At 40.2% G+C, this 19,014-nt stretch overlaps 1 protein-coding gene and 1 long non-coding RNA gene across 7 annotated transcripts in view; one reads left to right on the forward strand and one right to left on the reverse strand.

Moving 5' to 3' along the window:
* LOC141508440 (uncharacterized) overlaps window positions 1-14,116 on the reverse strand; it is a 34,835-nt gene extending 20,719 nt beyond the window's left edge. The window contains exons 1-4 of one of the 3 annotated variants that reach the window (XR_012474415.1): window positions 13,911-14,116; window positions 8,461-8,608; window positions 7,723-7,933; window positions 271-417 (exon numbers count right to left, since the gene is read on the reverse strand). This is a non-coding gene — a long non-coding RNA (uncharacterized LOC141508440). Of the gene's footprint in view, window positions 1-270; window positions 418-7,722; window positions 7,963-8,460; window positions 8,609-13,910 lie in introns of all 3 variants that reach the window. The other 2 variants (XR_012474416.1, XR_012474417.1) reach the window with 2 other exon arrangements.
* A 289-nt stretch (window positions 14,117-14,405) lies between these two features.
* TMEM135 (transmembrane protein 135) overlaps window positions 14,406-19,014 on the forward strand; it is a 336,711-nt gene continuing 332,102 nt past the window's right edge. The window contains exon 1 of one of the 4 annotated variants that reach the window (XM_074217071.1): window positions 14,406-14,593. In XM_074217071.1, the coding sequence (XP_074073172.1) occupies window positions 14,453-14,593 (141 nt within the window). In that variant the 5' untranslated portion in view covers window positions 14,406-14,452. The other 3 variants (XM_074217067.1, XM_074217068.1, XM_074217069.1) reach the window with 3 other exon arrangements.

Raw genomic sequence — 19,014 nt, forward strand, 5'->3', positions numbered from 1 at the left:
TGAACTCTTTCTCCTATAATCCAAGACCAGGAGTGGTCACTGTTCTTTCAGCTTATACATCAGTACATAAGTGACCTCAGGTACTCTTCTGCCCCTATGCTGTGACCAGGGCTTCCAGCATTGTTGACACTACAAATATTCTAACTCTCTGGTTCCCCAGGTGGTTGCAGACAACAGTTTGCCCCTCTTCCCTGAAATGAAAACCAGTGGCTTCACTCTCTGCAAGTAACATAATTAGGTGGACTTTGTCCCACTGCAACCCTTACTTACCTGAGCGTGCTCACTACTGTTCACCTGCACTCACAGTTTGGAACCTGATTGGTAGGCATGTCTGGTCCCCACATCCAGCTTCTGCATAGGACATCCAGTCTTCCCTGGGTCAGCTTCTTAACTCCAACATGGTCCAGAGGGCAAAACCTATGGAAGTAAAGGTTGGTAACTATATAGCTGCTCCCAGGGAATGCTGTTTGTTGACCCAGTTGTTTCTGCCAGATCACCACCCTGGGAGAACAAATTTTTCCTAATTTCCTCCCAAGCTGTCTCAGGCTGGATAACTATTTTATCCCAATTTGTAATTATTTATACTGCTCTAAAATTTACACTGACCTCATTTCCAGATATTTGTGTGGGAATTTAGGTGGACCAAGTAGTTTCCTGCTTTATTTCACCATCTTTCCACAATTCTCTCCATGAAGCAATTAAAAGAAAAGTTTTACAAAAATATTTACCAAAAAGGTATAGCAAAAATTGAAGAATAATCACCTCTGAAACCTGGAAGCCTACTCTACTCTACCATCTCCTTGGTCCTTGTAGAGAGTGGACTTAAAGTGGTTGTCACAATGCATTCCTCTCACCAAGTTCACTTTTGGGTATAGTCAGTGGATGCACTATTTGCTTGCCAGGTAAATAATTCAATAACTCACGTATTTTTTTTTTTAGTACTTTTAGGTTTGAAGCAGCATAAGCTAGTGTGTAGGAGAGTTGGCCTGGGAGCTAGAAAGATCTGAGTTAAAGTCTCATATTCGATACATCTTGACTGGATGACCCAATGCAAATTGCATGACTTCTCAGTGTTTTAGACCAATAGTGTCAAATAGAAACAGATCCCTGTGGATCACATATTGACTTGGAAAAATCACAAATTAAAATTGTTTTTTATATGCTTTGCTTTTAGTTATTTTGTTAAGCATCTCCCAATTACATTTTAGTCTGATTCTGGTCACATTCAAGAGTTTTCCCTGAGTTTAGGTCCCTGCATTTTTTGATACTTCTGCTCCAGCAAGCTTCTAAGACTATAATTTGCATAGAGATTTTCCTCATCTAGGAATTCTATATATTATTGAAATCACAGGCTAGTTCTTATTTGTTTTAGTTTTACAAAGTTGCCATTGCTAATATGCTCTTCATGGTGGGTCTTTAAGGCAGAGAGTACCAGTATCAATTACTTCATTTTATACATGAGCTATCTGAAGCACACAAATGCTAAATGACTTAACTTAAGCTCATGAAGCTAGCAGTTGCAAGAAGGGGGATTCAAACCCAGGGCCTCTGGCTCCAGAATGAGCATTCTTTTTACTTCATCAAGCTGCTCCTCAAAACTATAAGCCATTTTTTTATGTCACTTCATGTCCCAGAACAAAATAATGGGATCACAGATTGATGGTTGGAGAGGCTCTGGGAGGTCATCTAGTCCAATTCCTTTATTTTAGAAATCAACAATCCATCAACAAATATACTGTTAGGTGCTGTATACATAAGTAAAAGAATGAAACAATCTCTATGCACAATGAATTTATATCAAGTATATGCCCCCTAAATAAAAAGTTAAGATATATATATATATATGTATATATACATTTATATATCATGTATGTATGTAAGTGTATTTACAAAGAAGCTATTAATAATCTGGGAGAAGGACACTAGTAATTGGGGGAACATGTAAAAGATAAACGGAGCCTTTTCAGTTGCTCCTTAAAGGAAGAGAGAGACTCTAAGAGGCAAAGTAAGGAGGCAGGGCCTTCCAGTAAGGTGGAAATGCCAGGGCTAAGACACAGGGATGAGTGAGGAAGGAACAGAGGCCAGTTTGACTGGATTATGAAGTGAAAGTAATAACCTGTGAGAGAGGATAGGTAAATTAGAGCCAGGTGATGGAGGGCTTTAAAAGCTAAATAGAGGAGTTTATATTTTATTCCAGGGGTAATACAAAGCCTCTGGTGTTGATTGAGAAAGGGAAATTAATTACATTTTCAGATCTATGCTTAAGGAAACTTTCTTTGACAGCAGGGTGTTGAAAGGAATAGAGCTTTGAGACAAGGTGATAAATTAGTAAGTTATTGTAATAATATAGATGAGTGGTCATGAGGAGGAACTGAATTAAGGTGGTTTCTGTGTAAGTGGGGAGAAGGGCTCAAATGTAAGAGATGTGAAAGGGAGAAATTAAAGGATATGGCAACTGATTGGAATGTGAGGGAGAGTGAGTACAGGATAATTCTAAGCTTATGAATTTTCTATACTGGAAGAATGATGATACTACTCTTGGCAGAAATAGGGAACTTTGTAAGAGGGAGGAAAATAAGAAGATAATGAGCTTAGTTTAGACTCATTGAGTTTAAGATGTCTCTGGGACATATAGTTTGAAATGGCAACATTCTCTTCCTCAAGAAGTTGTAGCAATAAATAGCAGAGTTTGGATTCAAACCTAGATCTTCTAACTCCAGATGCATTACTCTTCCTAGGACATCAAGCTGACAAATCAGATACATTGTGGGGCAGCTAGAAGGTCCAATGGCTAGAGCACCAGCCTAGAAGTCAAGAGAGCCTGAGTTGAAATTCAGCCTGAGACACTTGATACTTACTAGCTGTGTGAACTAAGTTAAGTCACTAAACCCCATTGCTTTGCAAATTGTATATGTAAATGTGTGCTTATACACACACACACACACACACACACATACACACATATATAGTCATATAGATATAAGTACATAAACTATAACTCACAGAAACAATAGGACTTGTTTTTCTATTTTATTTGCCTTTGTTAGAGTTTGTCAAAAACAATGTTTCTTGAGCACTGTGAGCTCCCTTTTCCAAAATATTTATATTACTGTTCACTTCTTTACAAAGTAGATGTCCTGAAAGAGGACAGGACATTCGTGTGCCTGAACCCATTGTCAACACCATGAATTAGCTTTCCAACTACCCACAGACTTTCCCAAGCTCTTCACCAATTACTCAGTCAATACCAACTCTTGCCAACTATGAATCTGACCCTTGACCCAGTAAAACCCACTTATTATGCTCAAAACCCCCCCTCCCCCAAAAACAAAGTAGATGTCCTGAGCATCAGTTCTTTTTCTCTACTGACCACTTGGGGTAAATGCTTTCAACTTTTCCAAAGTTCAGAATCATAGAATTTGAAAGTTGGAAATAGCTTCAAAATCTGGGTGAAAGGAATTTTTGCTATAATGTCTCTGAAAAGTGGTCATCTACCTTCCATTTATAGCACCCAAGTAGGCCCACCACCTCTTCAAGCAATATTTAACCTCTTTTGGACAGACCTATTAGGAAATTTTTCCTGATATCAAGTTCAAATTGGCCTCTTTTCTTTTCATTCATTGCTCATGGCTCTGCCTTCTGCCCAATTCCAATCCTTATATATGATAGTCTTTCAAATATTTCAAGATAGCTATCATGGCTTCAGGCTAAACATGCCTATTTTCTTCAGTGGATTCTCATATATTATAGATTCAACACGCTAAACATGCCTATTTTCTTCAACCAATTCTCATATATTATAGATTCAACACTTATCACTAACTTGGTTATCCTCCTTTGGACACTGTCGAATTTGTCAATGTTCTTTTTAACTGTGGTATTCAAATTGAATGCAGTGCTACACATGAAATATGATTAAGATTAGAGTGCAGTGGGACTAGCACTTCCCTATTCCTGGAAGCTATGACAACCCAAGACAACACTAGATTTTTTGGTTGCCACATCCTGCTACTGACTCATGTAGAATTCAGTCTACTTAGATCCCTAAATTTTTTTCAGGACTACTATCTATCCATTCCTTCTCATCTTACACTTATACTTTTTTTTTTACTCAAGTGTAAGACTTTCCATTTATCCCTATTGAATTCAAATTATATTAGATTTAGTCCAAATGTTTTAGCTTGTCAAGATCTTTATGAATCTAGACTTTTAATCCTGCTGTGTTACGCATATTTCTCAGCCCTGTGTCACCTGAAAATTTGATGAGTCAACTAAGTTAGGAAAAGAGAGTGGGGTCAGGTATACTGACATCAATGGTACTCATATTTGATCCAGGAAGGTTTAAGTGACTAATATCAAAAGCTCAAGAATATGGACTCCTTCCCATACTTCATTTTATCCCCATGAGGGTTATTGCCCTATATTATAATTAGATTTTTCCCTTGTAACAATAACCCATTGGGCACATATTAATCAAATGGAATTTCTGTTCTCATTCCTTCTCCTGACAGAAACAGTGAAACGATTTACCTCAACTAATTTTTATCTTTTAAGTACTCAGTATTTATGTTATACTAGAGATGACCAGGGCTAATGTGGCCTATCATCTGTACTTTATTATGTGATTGACTAGAAAGGTCAGAAACTTTATAATAAGATCTGGGAATGACATGGGTCCCCTAATTAGTTAACTTTCATCTCTAGTGACTGCAGTTTGGTAGGAAAGGGGCTGACTTTCAAGGAATAATCCTGCTTAAAACTTATTACTGATGCTGCTAGGGCAGGGCTAAATTCTCAATCAAAAATGCAGACAATCAGCTGGGCTCCCTATCTATGCTTACTCATTATTTCCTTGAATAGCTTATTCCCTCTAAGAACCTGTCCAATTTCCTGTCCCCAGCATGAATCTGTGTTGAATAAATGAATAAAATGAACAAGTATTATCAAGCACTCATTATGTGCCAAGCACCATGATAGGTCTGGGAATTCAAATAGAATGATTAAGATCATCCCTGGACAAGGGGAAGGGGGGGAAAAGAATATCCCAAGCCATATGCAATGAGCTTTACAAATGTTTCATTTGATCCTCACAACAACGCTGGGAGGTAGGTGCTGTTTTTATCCCATTTTATAGTTGAGGAAACTGCAGCTTCCAGAGGGGAAATGACTACCCAGGGTCATATGGGTAGTGTCTCAGGCCTATTTTGAACTCAGGGCTTTCTGACTTAAGACCCAGGGTCCCATCCATTGCACAGCATTCTACCCAAGCTGCCTAAGGTCAGTTAGGTGGTACAGTGGATACAGCACTGATCTTGGAGTCTGGAGGATGGGAGTTTGAATCTGTTACTAGCTCTGTGACCTTGGGCAAGTCCCTTACCCCTGACTACCTCGAATTCAGGACTATTTCCAGTCATCCTGATTCATGTCTGGCTACTGGACCCAGATGGCATTGAAAGAAAACATGAGGCTGTTGACTTAGCACAGCACCCCCTCACTTAAATACAATTCATGTGCTTCTCAAGGCATCACCTCCCTGATGTCATAGTCTTCTTTGAAAATGAATGACAAACATTATTATTATTATCCCAGCTACCTAGCTCGGTTCAGGGTCTGAGCTGTCTCCAACAGAGTTTGAGAGAACATATTGGACAAATTTACCTATTGCCCCACTTCTCTCAAAATTACTACATTCTAAATTCTGCTTTTGTGGCATGAATCAACCAGTTTGGGTGGTTTTTACCATCCATTTTTGGTTATTCCTTTGATTTTCCACATCTGATCCTGGTAACTATCTTGGCTTATCAACATATGTTCATGATGCTGACTCTACATTGGTATGTTAAATATTGAGAGTAATGACTAGTACCACTGGCATCTTGCTTCCTTTCCTGACCCATGTATTGCTTTTGTAATAGGCTTTTAAAAAGGGCCCCTGGTTGCTGAAGATGGTATGAACCAGTTCAACCACAATTAAGAACAAATTTGAAATGTGTCCAAAGGGCTATAAAACTGTATATTCTTTGTCCCAGAAATACTACTATAAGGTTTATATCCCAAGAAGATCAAATAAAAAGGAACAGGACTCAAATGTAAATAAATATTTATAGCATTTATAGCATTATAGTATTTTTGGGGTGGCAAAGAATTGGAAACTGAGGGAATGCCCATCTATTGGGGAATGGTTGAACAAATTATAGTATAGGAAGATGAAAGATTACTACTGAGTTTTAAGAAGCGATGTTTTATAGGAAATGATGGAGATTATTTCAGAAAAAAACTTAAATGAACTAATATGAAGTGAAATGATCAGAGAATAGGAGAATGATGTACATAGTAATGGTAATATTTTAAAGATATTCAATGGAGAAAGACTTAGTAACTAATCGATATAATGATCTAAGACAATTCCAAAGAATTCATAATAAAAAAAATGCTTACTTCCAGAGAGAAGACTGATGGACTCATCACAGATTGAAGCATATTTTCTCCTTCCTTTATTTTTCTTGTCTTTTGTCTTGTCCATGGCTAATGTAGAGATATATTTTGCATAACTGCATATGTATAATGGATATTGTTTCTTGCCTTCAATAGATAGAAGGATTTGAAGGGAGAGAATTTGGAATTGCAAGTAATAATTTTTTAAAAAAAATTTCTGACAAGGTTCTTTGTACTTAGACTGGTCATTAGAAAGCAGGCACAATTTGTTGCCAGGATCACATTTTAAATTTTCTAGCATGGCAGAACTTGCTAGAGTTGGCATTACATTGGTATGGCCTCCAGGAATTCAGAGTCATCTACATGTTATGATGAATCATTGCTGTAGGACTTTGAGGAGTATAGAGGACAGCCTCCTATCCTCCACCCCAAGTTTATTAAAATAACATGCAATATGCAAAGCAAATAGACAAGCAAGACATCCTTTGCTCTCAAGTTGCTCATATTCCAATGGAGGAAACAACATATAGGGAAAATGCTCTAAGAGTACAGAGGCAAAATAGATTGCAATGCCTCTTGTTTAATGCTATCTCCACTGATAAAACCATACCACTTTTTGATGTTGAGCTATTTGACAGTGCCAAGGACTTTGGTGGCAAGAACATTTTTTCCCCTGGGTCTTCAATAGCTGAGTTTATGGCACCTTTAAGGGATGTAGAACATGAACACTCAAAAACATTAAGACTGATTTGATGAAAATGATGGGGAAATACTGAAGCTACCTTGAAATGAAATGAAAACAGAATGCCATAGGGTTTATCAGCAGGATAGTTCATCCATCTCTGAGAAGGCAGCATTTAATTCCATAAAAAATAAAGTACAAACAAAGCTTAGAGGCAGGATACTTGAATTAGTGAGAAGGCAGATGAAATTCAGTTTTATGCTGATAACTATGCAAAGCACTGCTATGATGCCTTGAAGGCAATTTATAAAACTATGGTACATCTCCACCTCAACTACTCAGTGTTGATGGAGCCACATTAATAATAAGGACATGATCCTAGAGAGATACATTGGTACTAGTGATACTAGTCATTACTCTCACTATTTAACATACCAATGCAGATCCTACTCAGTAGTAATCTTTCATCTTCCTATACTATAATTTGTTCAACCATTCCCCAATAGATGGGCATTCCCTCAGTTTCCAATTCTTTGCCACCCCACCCTTCAACAATGCTCTCAACAGATCTTCACCAATCAATATTGAAGTTACTGACCATTTACCTCAGTTTGAAGTCAATGCCTCCCTAGCAGAAGGAAAGGTTTTGAATGCTATTAGACTCTTTTCATGTGGAAAGTATCTGGTGCTGATTCTATTCCCATTGAATTTTCAAGATGGAGGGATCCATTGCTCATACAAAAGCTGAATGAATTTTGCTGGTAAGATTCTTGCTAGGGTCCTTCTTAATTGACTGATCCTTCTTCTGGTGACCATCTGCAGGAAACAGAAATTTCTTGTCATCCCTTGAAATGGAGAAAAGAAAATAAAGCAGGGACTGTCACTCCTTTCATAGTCGAAGGACTCCCTACAAAATTATGGGGAAGGGATATATTGTGTCAATTGGGGCAAAAATTAGCACAGATACTTTGATTGGGGCCGCTGCTGAGTCAGGAAGGCTGTGTGAGAAATATAGGGTGCTGATCTTCACAGGATGTGGAGGGGAGCCTTAGGGAATCCTTTACAAAGGGGGAATGGCCCAGCCAATCACAGGACTGGAAGAGTTTTCCTAATCCCACTCCAGGGATAACAAACCCCAAACTGGTTCTCAAACGGTCAAGAGTGACCTAGAGATCTTGACCTAATGCTACTAAGTCTGCCCAATTAGGTAATTGAATATTAACCCACACACATATTAGGGGCATATCATGGAATGGGCGGACCTTTTAGATTGTAACTCAAACTCTGAGAGCCTATGAACATCCAAGAGGGAGGGGAAAGAGTTTCTGAGGACAATAAATTACCTGACTCCTGAGACTAAGGTGTGTTTCACACCTAGGAGCGAAGTACCCATACTTTGTAAGGTGTATCTTGCAAGGTTCATGAATAAAATGTACAATTTTCTCTCACTCTAGCAGGTTTTTCTTTTCATTCATTTATAACAGCTGCAACCTAAATGGGTGGAACAGTGGTCAGTGGTCCCTTACTGGAGAAAAGAAATACGTCCCTTCTATGACTTATATTGTTATGGACAAATCATCCCCCAAAGATATTCACTTATATGTAACAGCTCGACTCCCACCAAAGAATTCATACGGGGGGGGGGGGGCGCGGCTTATAAATGTAATGTTTGTAGAAAAACTGCAACTCATCCTTTACTTTCCATCAGAAAATTCATACTGGTGAGAAACCTTACAAATATTAAGAATGTGGGATGGTCTTCAGGATGAAAACACAGCTGAATTCCCATTAAAGAGAAACCTTAAGAATGTGGTGAATGTGGGAAAACCTTCAAAGGGAGCATACAGCTTACTTTCCACAAGAGAATTCATATGGGAAAAAAAGCCTTATCAATGTAATGTATGTGGGAAGGCTTTCACCTAGAGCACACATCTTACTTATCACCACAGAATTCATACTGAAGAGAATCCTTATGAATGTAATGCATGTGGAAAATCTTTTAGATACAATTCATCCTTTCTTTACCATCAGAAAATTCATACATTTTGTGAAGTTGTTTGAGAATACATTCAATTTCTTTTGATTGGCTATTTCAGGATTTTCATGAATATATGAGGTTCCTCAAGAAATCCTGATTGATTCCAAAGGTTATTTTTTGACCGGTCTTAATTGGTGCGTTCAAAAATATATAATATAGGGGCAGCTAGGTGGCGCAGTGGATAGAGTACCAGCTCTAGAGTTAGGAGTTCCTAAGTTCAAATATGACCTCAGACATTTAATAATTACCTAGCTGTGTGGCCCTGGGCAAGCCACTTAACCCCATTTGCTTTGGGGAAAAAAAAAACACCTAAAAATATATATATATAATATAAATATATGGGTGTATATGTGTATTTAACATCAATAGGACATTTTACATCTCTCCACTGACCTGGAGAGGTGGAAAAATGTTTCTATATTTTGAGAATTTGGTGCTGGCCAGGGTGTCCAACAATCTCACTTTAATAAGTTTTAAATACAAAAGAATTGTTTCTGTGTTTGTCTTTGTGTCTAAACTCCTGTGTGTGTGTGTGTGTGTGTAATTCAGATCTGAAATAGGTAAGGTTAAATGTTATTCCTTGTAGTTTGAGTTTTGAATTTAATTGCTTAAAAAAAGGTCTAATTTAAGGAATTAATGTAGTCAGGATCTGAGCCTATCCATTTTTATCACTTGAAAGTTGTAAGTTGCAAAGTATGTGAAATGATCTCAGCTGTGAGCTAAACTTTTGTTAACCTAATATTGATTGACAGTTGTATTCAATTTATGTTAATTGAGACTTTAAGGTTTAGTAAATAAAGACTTCCCAGTACCTCCACCCATCATTCCTGCAAGGGGTGGTGGTGGTGGGGGGGCTGAGGTGCCCCCCCACCAGGGAGGATGGGGAATGTAGCCCAAAGCAGGGTAGATTTCCTGCCCTTGGGAGGCTTTGAAAAGAGGGAGGGAAAAAGGCCTCTACCTTATGTTTAAAGAAAGAAGAAATTATCTGAGAGTAATTTAGTCACCTAAGTTTTGTAATAAGTCTTGAGAATTTGTGTGTTAAGAAGGAAAATATAATTGGGATAAATTGTATTTGGGAATATTGAATCATATATAATCCACTGATGTCTTTTGGGGGAAGAGATATTGTACAAAATTTTGTGATCTGATTTGTTTTGATGTTAAATCAATATTGATAATTGTCAACAATCTCATAAGGTCTTTTGTTGGTAAAGAAAGTTTGTATTCTTTGTCTCATCTTTTATCATATGTTTATGGAAGGGAATATATATATGTATTTATCAGTTATGTGATATTCTTTTGTAACTTCAAAGAAAATCTATTACAACATCTCTGGGTTTTGCTTGTTATAAGTATACAAAATAATTCAGAAAGTTTTACAGATTTATTTCTCAGCTACTAGAAGCTGTTGAAAGGTCTACAGTTAATTGAATTAAGGAACGCATAGGAATATTAAAACACTCCTAAAATTAAAAAAGGGGGGGATATATGATATGCCTGCCAATAGACTGAATTATATAATTTCAAGAAAAAGTAATGTGAAAAGATAGGCAAGGAAAGTGGATCGGGCCCTACTAGGTAATAATCTGAGGGCCAGGATTTGTTTGTATTTCTACAGGTAATGGAAAAATCTGGGTTCTTGAATGTCCACATTAACACCGAAAGAGAGAACCAACATGAGGAGGAAGAAGTGCAGGATGGGTTTTGACAGTCAATACACGGATTTGTTTTGGCAGAACAGCAAAAGACACATGTGTTCAGATACAAAAGATAAACTTTCACCATGTCAATGCCAGGCATATTAAGGTCTGTATGTAATGAGAAAACAAGAAGTATCCGGAGCAGTATGCAAAAACCTTGTCAATATCCCATTACGTGGGACGTTGGACAAAAACATATTTTTTCTACCTTTTTTAGATTGTTATAATGTAAGAACTTGTTATAAGATCAATGATGATTTTGTGATTTCATGGCATAATGACAGTTATAATGTATCCTTATATGGTGGGTTGGAAAGCTATTGCTGCAATGAATAATGTACATAACCTGTTGTAATTGTACAGTGTTGGGGAAAATAGCAAATGACATTATGTTAAATGTTACTCCTTTTGGTTTAGGTTTTTGAATTTAATTGACTTGGGGGCAAAATAGCAAGTGAAACTGATAATGCTTTAAAACTCCTGATCATAAATTTCCAAGTCCTACAATGATTTTGGAACCTCCCCCGTGCACAGTGTATTCAGTGATGGTAATGTTTATGATTATAGTACTTCTCCTATGGTATTGTCTGAAAATAATCCACCCTCTTGTGGATGGCTTACAGGAAATTCCCTCAAAAAACAAAAAAAAGGGGACTTGTAAGGGACTGAGGGTCATAGGAAGGTCATTGCATGACTGGGAATGACTTAAAGGTCCTCTTGTCCAAAGTACATCAATGGCCTGCTCACCTGGTGGGCTCTCAGGATCTTCTCATCTGTTCCTTAAGTTTTGGTACTTCATGGAGCATTGTGTGTAAATACTAAGCTGGTGATAGCAACATTATGTGATAAGGACTAGCCTGAGGAAGTAAACTTTATCACCTGCTGTCCAAGAGCAGGAGGCTTTTGTTCGATTTGCTAATTGGAGAATGACACATGAATTGGGAGTAAGAAAATATTCAAGCTCTTTCATTCTGTAAAATAAGTGGAGAACTTGTCATCTCTCTCCCTCCTGCCTCTTCAATGTTAGTTTGAGACAGGTATTAGTTATGAATAATGAATAAATTAGTCAGCAGGTATGCAACAGGAAACATTAGCTATAATAATAATAATAAATTTAATAGTTGCCATTTACATAGAAGAAAATCTTAGAGATTTTATTTTTGAGGCAAGGGAGGCACCATTATCTAGCAAAAGCATCAAGTGTTTAAGCTAAGAGGTCAATGTTGAAGCACTGATATAGTTACTGGATGGGGCTAAAAGATCTTCCTTCCTTTTTGAATTGAGGAAATCTGAGCAATTTGTAGGTAGATAGAAAAGATCCTGAAAATGCATTAGAGGATGATTCTGTGATTGGAGAAAAGGAAAAAAAGAAGAAAAAGTGATGAAACTGGGAAGTTTTGAATAATGGAAGAGGGGTGGTATCTTATATTAAAAAGTCTCAGTCTTCTGAGTGAAGTAGGAGTCTGCTATCTGCTGATGTTGGATGAGGAATGGTTGCTGGGCTTATTTAGCTCAGATAAGAGAAGACAGAATGTAGGATATGAGTATTGCCTGGTAAGATTTGAAATGTCATTTGGCATAGAAGTAGCCTGCTGAAGCCAGCATCATGGGGTGGAAATTATGAGCAGTCACATTTCAGTTCAAGTTCAATATAATCAAGAACTTTAGTTAAAAAAAAACCCCAAAAAACCCCCACTACCAAGCAGATCTTTCACTAGAGGTGCTCAATAATGGTTGCCTCTAATTGCAATGTTCTTCATCATTGCAAGTGTTCAAGCACAGGCTGGATCATATCTCTGTAGGAAGAAGGCATTGTGTGAATGTGAGTGTGTGTGTTTGTGCTCATGCATGTTGGGGGAGGAGTGCTAGATTTCAACCTGAGACCCTTATTTCATATTCTAGTTCTATCACTTAAAAAAAACCTGTGTGAAGTTGGGCACATTTTTTCACATTCAAAATGAGGGTGTTGGATGGATGAATGACCTCTGATCTCTTTTAGTTTAAAATCTATGATCTTGTGATAGACACTGGTTGTAACCCTCAGAAAGTTTAAAATCTACGTAACTGGACAGATCATTGAAGATATTTTTACGTGGTGGATAAAAACTGTCAACCAAGGTATTATTTAAGCTATTTTGAATTTTTTGGAACCTTGACTTCCTCCCCTCAAGATCATCTCCATTTAATCTTTTATTTATTTGTAGTTTGTCTATCTTTGCTGGTATGTCTCCCATTACTAATAGATAAAATTTATACAGTATTTAAAGGATTACTAAACACTTTACAAATATCTCTTTTATTCTTACTACAACTTTGCTGCTATAGTATCTCCATTTTAGAGCTGAATATGAGTTCCTCCATTAAGGGACAGGGTAGGTTTTTTTTTGGGGGGGGGGTTGTTATTGCTGTTTTGTTTTGCTTTTGTATCCCCAGCACTGAGTACAGCCTCTGCTACAGTACATCCTTAAATTTGTTGACTGACTGAGCTCTGAGGGAGATTGCCCATTTGCCGTGGGGAAATTAGAGAAGGTTCTTAGAAGAGACTGGCATTAAAACAAACAAACTACAATTAAACCCCTAGGGAAAGGGTAGAAAAGTCCATTCTAACTGGCATCCAAACTCATTGAGTTTTCTTCGAGATGAAAGAGAACCAAACAGAGTCCAACCACCCTCATTTAACAAAAGAGAAAACTGAACTGGGGGGGGTTAGCCTTGATTCCCTGAAGGGTAGTAGCACCCCTTCCTACCTTATTCACTCCGGAGGCTCCCTAGTACTTTTTTTTTTTGCAAGGCAATGGGGTGAAGTGGCTTGCCCAAGGCCACAGAGCTAGGTCATTATTAAGCGTCTGGGGTGGCATTTGAGCTCAGGTCCTCTTGAGCCACCTGGCTGCCCCTCCCTATTACTCTCACACAAAACCCTCCAGGTGGAGTAGCGGGCCGCACACACCTGACTGCCCCTCCCCCTCCCTCTCGGACCTCCACCTCCGGGCCTCCTCCCTTCTCCTAGAAGCCTTGCCTAACCCCCCCTTAACTTCTAATTCTTACGTCGGCTGACCTCTCGGGCAAGACTGGCATCTCCTTGCGGGCAGCCCCAAGGCGCGGCGCCCAATGGGTGCTGCCAGAGTAGGGAGCGCGCTGCTGGGGGAGGGGCGGGGCGAGGAAGGCGCGCTTCCGCCCGGCGTGCGCAGGGAAGCTGGAGGGCGCGCGCGCGCTCGCAGCCCACGTCCCGCGCCCCCCGCCCCGCAGGAACCGGAGGAGGGACGACGGGGTTGGAGTAAAGTCCTCGCGGCGCGTACTGCGCCCGCGGAGGGGGCGGGGACAGGGAGCGCGCACGCTCCCCCCTCCCCGCGCACGCTCCCTCCTCCCCCGCGCACGCTCCCCCCTCCCCCGCGCACGCCCCTCCCCCAGCTCTGCGATACGCCGAGCGCTCATCATCCGAGGACTTTGGCCCAGAGTAACCCCGCTCGCGTGACCTTTCCCCTCCATTGGGCGGCTCCGGCGGGCCGGCGGGGGCAGGGCGGCCGTTGGCGTCTCCCTCCCCCCTCGGCCCTCTCCCCCGCCCCCACCCCGCCCCCTTCCCCGACGGCGCTTCCCGACATGGCGGCGTTCAGCAAGTCCATCCCTCACAACTGCTATGAAGTGGGCCACACCTGGCACCCGTCCTGCGGGGTCTCCTTCGTCCAGATCACCAGGGGCGCCTTGGAGGAGTCCTTGAAGATCTACGCGCCTCTGTACCTGGTGAGACAGCCCCGCTGCGGGCCCCGGCCCGGCCGGGCTGGGCCGGACCCGGCTGCTGGGGGTCGGGCGCCCCGCGCCCCGCGCCCCGGCCGAGCTGTCATTGAGGAGCCGGGGCGGGGGGCTGCGGATGCGGGGCCGGCGCTGAGCTGCCCAGGAGCGGCCGGGCTGTGCCCGCCGGGGTGCCGGCAGCCTGGGCTGTGCCCGCCGGGGTGCCGGCAGCCTGGGCTGTGCCGGAGCGGGACCCGGAGCCCCGGCGGGGTGCGCCCACCCTGGCGTGGCGGCCAGGGCCGGTCTGGCTGGGGCCCCCGCCTCTTAATAGTGCCGGTGTCTCCTAAAAAGTGGAAGTGAAGGTCCACATCCCTGACACCTACATCCCGACTTGATGCATCCACCGTGGCTGCCGGGGCTGTGCCTGTTAGAAAAGTGTAAATGAGGGTTTGTCCCCGCCTCTTCATGGTGCCAGTTGTACCTGCCACAGGACCCGGGTCTGTGTCTCTTAAAAAGTGGAAGTGAAGGTCCAGATCCCTGCTGCTTAAAACATGACTTGATGCATCCACCTTGGGTGCCGGGGCTGTGCCTGTTAGAAAAGTGAGGTTTGCCCCCCGCCTCTTCATGGTGCCAGTTGTACCTGCCACAGGACCCGGGTCTGTGTCTCTTAAAAAGTGGAAGTGAAGGTCCAGATCCCTGCTGCTTAAAACATGACTTGATGCATCCACCTTGGGTGCCGGGGCTGTGCCTGTTAGAAAAGTGAGGTTTGCCCCCCGCCTCTTCATGGTGCCAGTTGTACCTGCCACAGGACCCGGGTCTGTGTCTCTTAAAAAGTGGAAGTGAAGGTCCAGATCCCTGCTGCTTAAAACATGACTTGATGCATCTACCCTGGCTGCCGAGGCTGTGTCTGTTAGAAAAGTGTAAATGAGGGTCCCCCCCCCCAATAGTGCCAGTTGTACCTGCCACGTGGAGGTGAGTGTTTCACCCCTTGCTTTTTAAATAGTGTTAGTTTGTATCTACCATTGAACCCAAGTCTGTGTCTCTTAAAAAGTGGGAGGGTTTGACCCCCTACCTTTTAAGTAGTGTCAGTTGAACCTTCCATTGGATCTAGGTCTGTGTCTTTTATAAAGTGTAAGTGAGGCTTCAGATTTTTGCCATCCAAATCCTGTGACAGAATGTATCCTTCCTGGGAGCCCGGTCTGTGTCTTTTAAATATGTCAGATGTATCCACCACTGGAGCCAGGTGTGGGTCTTGTAGATACTGTGAAGGTTGGAGTTCTTGCCTTTTAAATTCCTGTTGTAAGTGAAGGTTTAGGTCCTTACTTTTTAAATGGTGTGAATTGATGAACCTATCCTGGTCTTTTAAATAGTCTTAAGTGAGGGGTTTAGGTTCTTACCTTTGGGTGAATCTTGGGATCCAGGACAGACATCTTTTAAATATTATTTGTGAGGCTTCTGATCTTTCTTTTTAAATAGTTTTAATTACTTATCTAATCCTAGATCAAGATCCTTGACTTTTAAATAGTGGGAGAGTTTTGGTCCTTTTAAAATGATGTGATCCCTAGATCTGCTCTTAGCCAGGTCCTTATCTTTTAAATAGCTTGAGTTGTTTCTACACTGTAGCCTGTGTCTTTTAAACAGCACTTTGTTTTTGTTTTTGCTTTTTATGAGAGAGAGGTGGTGTTCAGTGGGTTCGGGGAAATTTGAGAAGGTTATACTCAGCTTGGTGTAACAGAAAGAGTGCTGAACTTGCTGTCAACTAAAGTTCAAATTCCGTTTTTATCACCTTACTACCTATGTCACCTTAGGCAAGTCACTTCACCTCCATGGATCTATCTAAAAAACAAGGAAGTTGGATTTTGTGAACTCTGAGGACTTTTTCTATTCTAGATTTGTGTTTGAGGTCTTTAACTTTTTTATAGTGCCTGTGTGTTAGATATACCTTGGGATCCTGACATGTGCATTTTTAATAATGTATATCAAGGTTTAGGATCATGCCAGGAAGCTTTGAGAAGGGGTAAGCATCCTAGTCTGGTTGGTACTGAGAAAATAGTGCTGACCTTACTAATGGAACCTTACTAATGGAATTCTAGCTCTGCTACTTTTCTATGTGTGTGACTTTGGACAAGGCACTCTACCTTTTTTTCTCATCTGTAAAATGAAGAAATGAGACTAGTTGACTTCTGTTAACTTCTAACTCTAAATCTTTAGTCCTAGGTTTCTTTCTTTTTCTTTCCTCAAAGGTCCCTGTTGTTAGGCAGCATTGAAAGATCTCTTCTCTTAATGGACTTGTGAGGTTGCTGGTGCTTGAGAATTTTGCAACTTTTTTTCCAAGTTCCCAGACTAGACTAGTTAGTGAATGGGAGTTAACAATGTTACCTAAAGCTTTTCTTGGGTTATCCAAGTATGTACCTTCTTGGGAAAGTTATTCAGGAGGTTTTTCTTGGCATCATGAGGATCTATTTAGATTTCAAAAGTGTTTCATGTAGGGGCAGGCCAGTTTACAAAACTGAGCATCTAGAAATTCATATAAAGATAAATTTCATATTAAAAACACAATTTAAAAATTATTCTTAAACATAAAAGTTCTTCTCTTTCCTTCACATATTGCCCTTCCTTTATATATTATAGTTCTTTTAAAAAAATGTGTTATTTCTTCACTTCTTTTTTTTTAGGTTTTTGCAAGGCAAATGGGGTTAAGTGACTTGCCCAAGGCCACACAGCTAGGTAATTATTAAATGTCTGAGACTAGATTTGAACCCAGGTACTCCTGACTCCAGGGCTGGTGCTTTATCCACTGCACCAACTAGCCGACACATTTTCACTTCTAATGTCTACATGCATTCATTTTTTTTCTGATTTCTTTAAAGTACCAAAACCATCAATTGTTGCTCAATAAATACCAAGACCCTGTTAATTTAGACCTTTGTGTGTGTGTGTATGTGTGTGTGTTGGGGGGGGATTTGGTGTAATGGAAAGAGCATTAGGGTCTGAAATTAAACAACCCCAGTTTTAGTTTTATCTTTGCCCCTTATTACATGTATGACTTAGAGCAAGTCACTTAATTTATCTGAGCCTTGATTTCTCACTTGTAGAATGAACTTGTTATTCTTTTAGTTCCTGATCCCATGAATAATTCACTTCAACAACACTAAATGAAGACCTTTTATGAACTTAGGCCTTGAAGGTATACTTTATTAGAAGAGTATTTTTTATTGTAAGGACTTAAAATCCAGTAGAACTGGGGATAAGCCATTTTCACAAATAAGTGAATAGAGATGTGAAGTGAAAATGTGTAAGAGAGGAATAAAGTACTATTGGAGGACATAGAGGGATCATTTCTAATTCTGGAAGATCAAGGGATGAAGTACATTTGACTAAAATTGTCAGAGATGTTGGGGAGTATGCAAAGGCATGAAGAAGAAAAGTATTTGGGAAATGACAAGTAGTCTGTATTAATGTGAATCTAAGAAAAATTTGAATAAAGTGAGATGAGGTTAGAAAAGGTGGAATTGTGATAGAGAGGGAAGAACATTTAAGTTTTATTCTGAGGTCCTGGGTTCAAGCCCCAACATCTTAAACAATCTCATTGAGGGACTGGAGTAGTCACTTCCTTCCTTAACCAAAGATTTTATTTTTTTCTTATATGTAAAATAAGAGGTTGGACTAGTTTTGTAATTACTTCAAATTATAAATTTTTGATCTTCTAGATAAGGTTACTTGGGTAACAATAACAAAGTTTTTTTTGAGAAACCTTTGAATGTTTGGAGTTGTGTTTTGTTCATTCGGCAAAGGGGGATTATAATTAGCACAGTAATCTTCATGTGGGAATTTGCAAAGTTTTATTGATACATGATTATCTTGTACTCCATTAACTCAGAAGAGAGCTGCTCATTTCGCTCCCAAGTTACTCTTCTTAATGATGATATCACCATCCTTTTAGTCTTCAGGTAAGTTTGCATTTTTCAGGTGATCCTTAACTCTTTTCTACCTCACATGTTTTACAGATTTGCTTTTCAAGTCTTACTGATTCTACTTCTTCAACATTTTTCTAACTCTTTTCCCTACTTATACCATAACAACCTGAATTCTGGGCTTCCTCACCTTCAGTTTGGATTGTTGTTGTAGCTTTTTCTTTTGCAGTTTCTTCTAAATCCTTTACCCAGACGTCAATTTCATATTCTTGATTTTTGCAAGGCATTGGGGTTAAGTAACTTGCCCACAGTCACACAGTTAAGTAAGTATTAAGTGTCTTGAATTTGAATTTGAACTCTGGTCCTCCTGACTCCAGGACCAGGGCTCTATCCACTGTGCCACCTAGCTGCCCCAATTTGATATTCTTTAAGGATAGGTTTGACAGGTTTATTACATGCTCAAGAAACTGTAGTGTCTCCGCATCTTTGTAGAAAAAAATGCCAATTTCTCCATTTGAC

Source organism: Macrotis lagotis, chromosome 1 (assembly GCF_037893015.1).
Source record: "Macrotis lagotis isolate mMagLag1 chromosome 1, bilby.v1.9.chrom.fasta, whole genome shotgun sequence".
In the NCBI taxonomy this organism is placed as follows: Eukaryota; Metazoa; Chordata; class Mammalia; order Peramelemorphia; family Peramelidae; genus Macrotis; species Macrotis lagotis.